The sequence below is a fragment of the Oncorhynchus tshawytscha genome, linkage group LG21 (assembly GCF_018296145.1).
Source record: "Oncorhynchus tshawytscha isolate Ot180627B linkage group LG21, Otsh_v2.0, whole genome shotgun sequence".
In the NCBI taxonomy this organism is placed as follows: Eukaryota; Metazoa; Chordata; class Actinopteri; order Salmoniformes; family Salmonidae; genus Oncorhynchus; species Oncorhynchus tshawytscha.
This window is the reverse complement of record NC_056449.1, coordinates 43,213,821-43,222,771: the sequence shown is the minus strand read 5'-3', so window position 1 is coordinate 43,222,771 and position 8,951 is coordinate 43,213,821. Positions and strand designations below refer to the sequence as shown.

At 51.6% G+C, this 8,951-nt stretch overlaps 1 protein-coding gene across 1 annotated transcript in view; it reads right to left on the bottom strand.

Moving 5' to 3' along the window:
- LOC121838744 (catenin alpha-1-like) overlaps positions 1–8,951 on the bottom strand; it is a 211,900-nt gene that overhangs the window by 103,681 nt on the left and 99,268 nt on the right. The window contains exon 7 of the mRNA XM_042303028.1: positions 4,160–4,252. Coding sequence (XP_042158962.1) covers positions 4,160–4,252 — 93 coding nt within the window. The remainder of the gene's footprint in view (positions 1–4,159; positions 4,253–8,951) is intronic.

Below are 8,951 nucleotides of genomic sequence, written 5' to 3'. Positions count from 1 at the left end.
AGAGGGTAGAGAGAGAGAGAGGGTAGAGAGAGAGAGAGGGTAGAGAGAGAGAGAGAGGAGAGAGAGAGAGAGAGGGTAGAGAAGAGAGAGAGGGTAGAGAGAGAGAGAGAGAGGGGTAGAGAGAGAGGGGTAGAGAGAGAGAGGGTAGAGAGAGAGAGAGGGTAGAGAGAGAGAGAGGGTAGAGAGAGAGAGAGAGAGGGGGGCAGAGAGAGAGAGGGTAGAGAGAGAGAGGGGAAGAGAGAGAGAGAGGGTAGAGAGAGAGAGAGGGTAGAGAGAGAGGGTAGAGAGAGAGAGAGAGGTTAGAGAGGGAAGAGAGAGGGTAGAGAGAGAGAGAGAGAATGTAGAGAGAATGTAGAGATAGAGAGGGTAGAGAGAGAGAGAGAGAGAGAGGGTAAAGAGAGATAGAAGGTAGAAAGAGAGAGGGTACAGAGAGAGAGAGAGAGAGAGAGGTAGAGAGACAGAGGCTAGAGAGAGGGTAGAGAGAGAAAGAGAGGGGTAGAGAGAGGGTAGAGAGAGAGTAGATAGAGAGAGAGAGAGAGAGAAGAGAGAGGGTAGAAGAGAGAGAGAGAGAGAGGGTAAGAGAGAGAGAGAGAGGGTAGAGAGAGAGAGAGAGAGAGAGAGAGAGAGAGAGAGAGAGAGAGAGAGAGGTAGAGAGAGAGAGAGAGAGAGAGAGAGAGAGAGAGAGAGAGAGAGAGAGAGGGTAGAGAGAGAGAGGGGAGAGAGGGAGAGAGGGTAGAGAGAGAGAGAGAGGGGAGAGGGTAGAGAGAGAGAGAGAGAGAGAGAGAGTAGGATAGGGGTAGAGGGCAGAGAGAGAGAGAGAGAGGTAGAGGGTAGAGAGAGAGAGAGAGAGAGAGGTAGAGGGTAGAGAGAGAGAGAGAGAGGGGGTAGAGAGAGAGAGAAGAGAGAGAGGGGGTAGAGAGAGAGGGGGTAGAGAGAGAGGGGGTAGAGAGAGAGAGAGGGTAGAGAGAGAGAGAGGGTAGAGAGAGAGAGAGAGGGTAGAGAGAGAGAGAGAGGGTAGAGAGAGAGAGAGAAGAGAGAGAGAGGGTAGAGAGAGAGAGGGGTAGAGAGAGAGAGAGGGTAGAGAGAGAGAGAGGGTAGAGAGAGAGAGAGAGAGTAGAGAGAGAGAGAGAGGGTAGAGAGAGGGTAGGAGAGAGAGAGAGAGAGGGTAGAGAGAGAGAGAGGGTAGAGAGAGAGAGAGAGAGGGTAGAGAGAGAGGAGAGGGGTAGAGGGTAGAGAGAGAGATGGGGTAGAGAGAGAAGAGAGGTAGAGAGAGAGAGGCAGAGAGAGAGAGAGCAGAGAGAGAGGTAGAGGGTAGAGAGAGAGAGAGGGTAGAGAGAGAGAGAGGGTAGAGAGAGAGAGAGGGGGTAGAGAGAGAGAGAGGGGTAGAGAGAGAGAGAGGGGGGTAGAGAGAGAGAGAGGGTAGAGGGGTAGAGGTAGAGAGAGAGAGAGGGTAGAGAGAGAGAGAGGGTAGAGAGAGAGAGAGGGTAGAGAGAGAGAGAGAGAGGGTAGAGAGAGAGAGAGAGAGGGTAGAGAGAGGGTAGAGAGAGGGTAGAGGGTAGAGAGAGAGAGAGGGTAGAGGGTAGAGAGAGAGAGGGTAGAGAGAGAGAGGGTAGAGAGAGAGAGAGAGAGAGAGAGAGAGAGAGAGGGTAGAGGGAGAGAGAGGAGAGAGAGAGAGAGGGAGAGAGAGAGGGTAGAGAGAGGGTAGAGAGAGGGTAGAGAGAGAGGTAGAGAGGTAGAGGGTAGAGAGAGAGAGAGAGAGTAGAGAGAGAGGGGTAGAGAGAGAGAGGGTAGAGAGAGGGTAGAGAGAGAGAGAGAGAGGTAGAGGGTAGAGAGAGAGAGAGAAGAGAGAGAGAGAGAGAGAGGGTAGAGAGAGAGAGAGAGAGAGGGTAGAGGGTAGAGAGAGAGAGAGAGAGAGGTAGAGGGTAGAGAGAGAGAGAGAGAGAGAGTAGAGGGTAGAGAGAGAGAGAGGGTAGAGAGAGAGAGAGAGAGGTAGAGAGAGAGAGAGAGGGAGGGTAGAGAGAGAGAGAGAGAGAGAAGATAGAGAGAGGTAGAGAGAGAGAGAGAGAGAAGAGAGAGAGAGGGTAGAGAGAGAGAGAGAGAGAGGTAGAGAGAGAGAGAGAGAGAGAGAGAGAGAGAGAGGGTAGAGAGAGAGAGAGAAGAGAGAGAGAGGGGGTAGAGAGAGAGGGGTAGAGAGAGAGAGAGAGGGTAGAGAGAGAGGGGTAGAGGGTAGAGAGAGAGGGGGTAGAGAGAGAGGGTAGAGAGAGAGAGAGAGAGAGAGAGGGGTAGAGAGAGAGAGAGAGGGTAGAGAGAGAGAGAGAGGGTAGAGAGAGAGAGGGAGAGAGGGTAGAGAGAGGGTAGAGAGAGAGATGGTAGAGAGAGAGGGTAGAGAGAGAGAGAGTGTAGAGAGAGAGAGAGATGGTAGAGAGAGAGAGAGTGTAGAGAGAGAGAGAGAGAGGTAGAGAGAGAGAGGGTAGAGAGAGAGAGAGAGAGGGTAGAGAGGGTAGAGAGAGAGAGAGGGTAGAGAGAGAGAGAGGGTAGAGAGAGAGAGAGGGTAGAGAGGGTAGAGAGAGAGAGAGGGTAGAGAGGGTAGAGAGAGAGAGAGGGTAGAGAGAGAGAGAGAGGGTAGAGAGAGAGAGAGGGTAGAGGGTAGAGAGAGGGTAGAGAGAGAGAGGGTAGAGAGAGAGGAGAGGGTAGAGAGAGAGAGAGAGGGAGAGAGAGAGGGGGTAGAGAGAGAGAAAGAGAGAGGGAAGAGAGAGAGGGTAGAGAGAGAGAGAGAGGGTAGAGAGAGAAAGGGTAGAGAAAGAGTTAGAGGGTAGAGCGCGAGAGGTTAGAGAGAGAGAGTGGGTAGAGAGAGAGAGAGGGTAGAGAGAGAGGGTAGAGAGAGAGAGTAGGTAGAGAGAGAGAGGGTAGAGAGAGAGAGAGAGGGTAGAGAGAGAGAGGGTAGAGAGAGAGAGAGAGAGAGAGAGAGAGAGAGGGTAGAGAGAGAGCGTGTAGAGAGAGAGAGAGGTTAGAGAGAGAGAGGTTAGAGAGGGAGAGAGAGAGGGAAGATGAGGGTAGAGAGAGAGAGAGAGAGAGAGAGGGTAGAGAGAGAGAGAGGGTAGAGAGAGGGTAGAGAGAGAGAGAGGGTAGAGAGAGAGGAAGAGAGAGAAAGAGAGGGTAGAGAGAGAGAGAGGGTAGAGAGAGAGAGGGTAGAGAGAGAGGGGGTAGAGAGAGGGTAGAGAGGGTAGAGAGAGAGAGAGGGTAGAGAGAGGGGGGTAGAGAGAGAGAGAGAGGGTAGAGAGAGAGGGTAGAGAGAGAGGGTAGAGAGAGAGGGTAGAGAGAGAGGGTAGAGAGAGGGTAGAGAGAGGGTAGAGAGAGAGAGAGAGAGGGTAGAGGGTAGAGGGTAGAGAGAGAGAGAGAGAGAGAGGGTAGAGGGTAGAGGGTAGAGAGAGAGAGGGTAGAGGGTAGAGAGAGGGTAGAGAGAGAGAGAGGGAGGGTAGAGGGAGAGAGAGAGAGAGGAGAGAGAGAGAGAGGGTAGAGAGAGAGAGGGTAGAGAGAGAGAGGGTAGAGAGAGAGAGAGGGTAGAGAGAGAGAGAGGGTAGAGAGAGAGAGAGGGTAGAGAGAGAAAGGAGTGCTAGAGAGAGAGAGAGAGAGAGAGAAAGGAGAGATAGAGAGAGAGAGAGAAAGGAGAGCTAGAGAGAGAGAGAGAGAAAGGAGAGCTAGAGAGAGAGAGAGAGAGAGAAAGGAGAGCTAGAGAGAGAGAGAGAGAAAGGAGAGCTAGAGAGAGAGAGAGAGAAAGGAGAGCTAGAGAGAGAGAGAGAGAAAGGAGAGCTAGAGAGAGAGAGAGGAGAGAAAGGAGAGCTAGAGAGAGAGAGAGAGAAAGGAGAGCTAGAGAGAGAGAGAGAGAGAGAAAGGAGAGCTAGAGAGAGAGAGAGAGTGCTAAGAGAGAGCTAGAGAGGGAGAGAGAGAGAGAAAGAGAGCTAGAGAGAGAGAGAGAGAAAGGAGAGCTAGAGAGAGAGAGAAAGGAGAGCTAGAGAGAGAGAGAAAGGAGAGCTAGAGAGAGAGAGAAAGGAGAGCTAGAGAGAGAGAGAAAGGAGAGCTAGAGAGAGAGAGAAAGGAGAGCTAGAGAGAGAGAGAAAGGAGAGCTAGAGAGAGAGAGAGTAGAGAGACCGGCAGGTACCTGGGGGCAGAGTGTCTCCAGCTGGGAAGCGGCCATACGGACCAGCTTGACTCCCTCCTCATTATTACAGATGGAGCAGGCCAGGTTGGCCACCTAGACGCAGGAACAGACAGTCAGACTCACACCTACATACACACTGCACAGCACTATAGACATTTACTGTCTCCATCTCATCACACAGACAGTCAGCTTCTGATTATACACAGCATGTATCTAGAAAACAGAGAAAACAGACACCCACTCACATCCACAGACCGCTTGGTCAGTGTTTCCCCTAGATTCATTTAGCAGAGGAATCTTTGACACTACTCCTAAAAACTAATTATAAAAATATATAAATTTGCTTTTTTTATTTATGGGGGAAGACCAAGGCCCTTCTCGCCCGATTTCTCAGTTTGTGCCTCAACACAATCCTGTTTCAGAGCTCTACGGACAATTCCTTTGACCCCATGGCTTGGTTTTTGCTCTGCCGTGTCAACTGTGGGACCTTATATAAACAGGTGTGTGCCTTTCCAAATCATGTCCAATCAATTGAATTTTACCACAGGTTGGACTCTAGTCAAGTTGTAGAAACATCTCAAGGACGATCAATGGAAACAGGATGCATCCGAGCTCAATTTAGAGTCTCATCGCAAAGGGTCTGAATACTTAATGTAAATAAGGTATTTGTTTTGTTATGGAGCACTCTGTCTAGATTGAATTTAAATCCATTTTAGAATAAGGCAGCAACGTAAGAAAAAAGGGGTCTGAATACTTTCTGAATGCACCGTACATCATCAGGTTTTATGGCCATATGGGCCCCTGCTGTTGATTCAGTGTAAAATCCATTGGTTTAAATTAAGACATGGTTGAGGAGGGGGGGGGGGTAATGGAGGAACGGGCATCAGCAGTTATATTGCTGAAGTAGAAATGATTCTATTCCATAAATTGGGTTCCAGAAACGCCACTTATAATTTCAAAACAAGCTGCCACAGTTATGGAGAGGAAGTGACAGAACCGACGTTCTAACAGGTTTATTCTATTCCACTAAACATTCCGGTGGTGATATATTCTGTCATTCTAAATTCACTCCAGGTTAAGATTAAATGCATTTATAAAAAGAGAATAAAAGGAGGAGGTTCTCTCTCTCCCTCCTCCCCCTCTCTCCCTCCTCCCCCCTCTCTCCCCCCCTCTCCGTCTCCCTCCCCCTCCCCCTCTCTCCCTCCCCCTCTCCGTCTCCCTCCCCCCCCCCCTCTCTCCCTCCCCCCTCTCCGTCTCCCTCCCCTCTCCCCTCTCTCCCTCCTCCCCTCCCCCTCTCCCCCTCCCTCCCCCTCCCCTCTCCCTCTCCCTCCTCCCCTCTCTCCCCTCCCCCCCTCTCCCCCCCTCCCTCCCCTCCCCCCCTCCCTCCCCCCCCCTCTCCTCCCTCCTCCCCCCCTCCCCCCCCCTCTCCCTCCCTCCCCTCTCTCCCCCCCTCTCCCTCCTCTCCCCCTCCCCTCTCCCCCCCCCCCTCCCTCCCTCGGGAGTAAAGAATGTGTCGTTAGGTTACCTTCCCAATTCCTAAATAACAACACCCAGGGAATGGATTAATCAATACAGTAAATAACAGTCAACCCTTATCAATAAGTAAGATCAAGTGGATCGGAGAAGAGCAGAGCAGAGGGGGGAGGGGGACAAGAGCACCTGCTACAGGTTTAGGACTGATTCAGAAAACACTGACAATGTCGCACAGGCCAGAATTAAAACTTACAGTATTGGTGTCAGCTTTTAATATTTAATCCATATGCAACAGTACTGCTACACACACACACACACACACACACACAGCAGAGGTTCTCTATAGTCACACAACACTAAAAGGAGTCATTCTACACAGCGAGTGGTGCCGTGTCATTAAATATAACATTATCTCTATGGTTACCGGTTAGTGAGAATGCTACCGTCTGGTTGCCCGGGGTGACTGGTCGTCTGGCTGGGTGGCTGTAATGCTGACTAGTGCAGTAACACCAACATTGTTCCTGCCTGGCCTATTGAGGTAGTGGGCAGTCTAGATGCACACTGTAGTGCAGGGGGAGACTACGGTACTGTAGTGCAGGGGCGGAGACTACGGTACCGTGGTGCAGGGGGAGACTCTAGTGCAGGGGCGGAGACTACGGCCGTGGTGCAGGGGGAGACTACGGTACTGTAGTGCAGGGGCGGAGACTACGGTACCGTGGTGCAGGGGGAGACTACGGTACTGCAGTGCAGGGGCGGAGACTACGGTACCGTGGTGCAGGGGGAGACTACGGCTCCTGTAGTGCAGGGGCGGAGACTACGATACCGTGGTGCAGGGGGAGACTACGGTACTGTAGTGCAGGGGCGGAGACTACGGTACCGTGGTGCAGGGGGAGACTACGGTACCGTGGTGCAGGGGAGACTACGGTACCGTGGTGCAGGGGAGACTACGGCACCGTAGTGCAGGGGGAGACTGCGGTACCGTGGTGCCGGGGGAGACTACGGTACTGTAGTGCAGGGGGAGACTACGGTACCGTGGTGCAGGGGAGACACGGCACCGTGGTGCAGGGGGAGACTACGGCACCGTGGTGCAGGGGGAGACTACGGTACCGTTGTGCAGGGGGAGACTACGGTACCGTGGTGCAGGGGGAGACTGCGGTAGCGTGGTGCAGGGGAGACTCACCGTAGTGCAGGGGGACTACGGTACCGTGGTGCCGGGGGAGACTACGGCACCGTGGTGCAGGGGGAGACTACGGTACCGTGGTGCAGGGGGAGACTACGGTACCGTGGTGCAGGGGGAGACAGGTACCGTGGTGCCGGGGAGACTACGGTACTGTGGTGCAGGGGGAGATATACCGTGGTGCAGGGGGAGACTGCGGTACCGTGAGTGCAGGGGGAGACTGCGGTACCGTGCGGGGGGGACTGCGGTACCGTGGTGCCGGGGAGACTGCGGTACCGTAGTGCAGGGGGAGACTACGGTACCGTGTGCAGGGGAGACTGCGGCCGTGGTGCCGGGGGAGACTGCGGTGTAGTGCAGGGGGAGACTACGGTACCGTGGTGCAGGGGGTAGCAAATGTAAATATATATATAAATAAAAACTTTAGGGGAGGGACTTAGGACCTTCTCCAATCCGGTTGAGGAGACTTGAGAGAGAGAGAGAGAGAGAGAGAGATATATATATATATATCCCAAGTCTCCTCAACCGGATTGGAGAAGGTCCTAAGTCCCTCCCCTAACGTTTTTATTTGTTATATGTACGGAATGCACATGGTAATATCGTCCAATGAAATGCTTACTTACAGGTTCATGCTACAATACATAATAGGAACAAAGTAAATCAGTAGAATAGAACAAACATTTACAAATACAGGAAGTCAACATTTATAATATTTACAGTGTATTGGGGAGTGTAGTGTCTGACTGTGTGAGGGCCAATCTCTCTGCCGTTGTGATGCCGACAGTCTCGGATACAGTGAACACACACACCTAGCGGTCGGAGCGTTGGGACAGTAACCCAAACGCTGGTAGTTCAAATCACCGAGCCGACAAGGTGAAAAAAAATCTGTCGATCTGTCCTGGAGCGAGGCACTTAACCCTGATTGCTTCGCGCTCGTCAGTCAATAATGGCTGACCCTGATCGTGCTCTCTGAGGGTGTCTCAGTGGGAGTTGAGATACGCAAAAAAAATATCTATTCTATTTCACACCTCAAACACGTACAGGGAAAGAGGACAAATACAACCAGCCTTTATTTTACAATTCAGAAAGTATTCAGACCACTTCACTTTTTCCACATTTTGTTACGCCTAAAAATGGATCCACATCTTTTTCTCTCTCAATCTACACATAATAGACCAGAGTGACAAACCAAAAACAGTTCAGATTTTTTTGCGAAGGTATTAAAAACAAAAAACTGACCCTTTGCTCAGTACTTTATTGAAACACCTTTGGCAGTGATTACAGCCTCCAGTCTTCTTGGGTATGATGCTACAAACTTGGCACACCTGTATTTGGGGAGTTTCTCCCATTGTTCTCTGCAGATCCTCTCAAGCTCTGTCAGGTTAGACAGGTCTCTACAGACATGTTCGATGGGGTTCAAGTCCAAATCCATCCTCCACAGGATCGCTCCCTTCCCTGTAGTCAACACAAATCCATCCTCCACAGGATCGCTCCCTTCCCTGTAGTCGAGCCCATAGTTCAACACCCTTCCATGTTCTACTCATTCTAATCCATATTAGGGTGTATATGGACCAGATGACCGTACCCCAGTGCTCCCTCCCTCCCCCCGCTCGCACGCTCTCTAATCATTCAGAGTTGAAGCGTCAGAGGACTCCTAGTCGTGTCATCCCCTAATGCCACTGCTGACAGTGTGGGCCCCCAGGATCCCAAGTCCTAAGCCCTTTCCTCTGATTCTTCATGAGCTTCCACCAATTTCCTCAGGCCTGCTCCTGGCCCGCATGGTAACTCTCTGGCCTGCTCCGGGTCCCTGTTCCACATGATATCCCTGGCCTGCTCCGGCTCCCTGTCCCCTATGGCCCCCACTCAACCCGTCTGCACCATCCACAGAGTCAAATGGCAAGGGTTCGGTCATGGGCCATCCATAGGGACAAGTGAGAGGTCATCTTAAAATGTCAGCGCATGACACTCTGACACAGTTACAAAGTTCATTCACTGGGGGAACAGATTTCAAGTCAACTGATGAAGACTGCTAATGTTGCTCAAAACATGACCATCATGCTATTAGGGAAAGTTGGATGGTGTCGTGCACTGTGATCCTCATAAAACACTACAACTGTCTTATCCTGATTCTATTTCTTCCTCTTT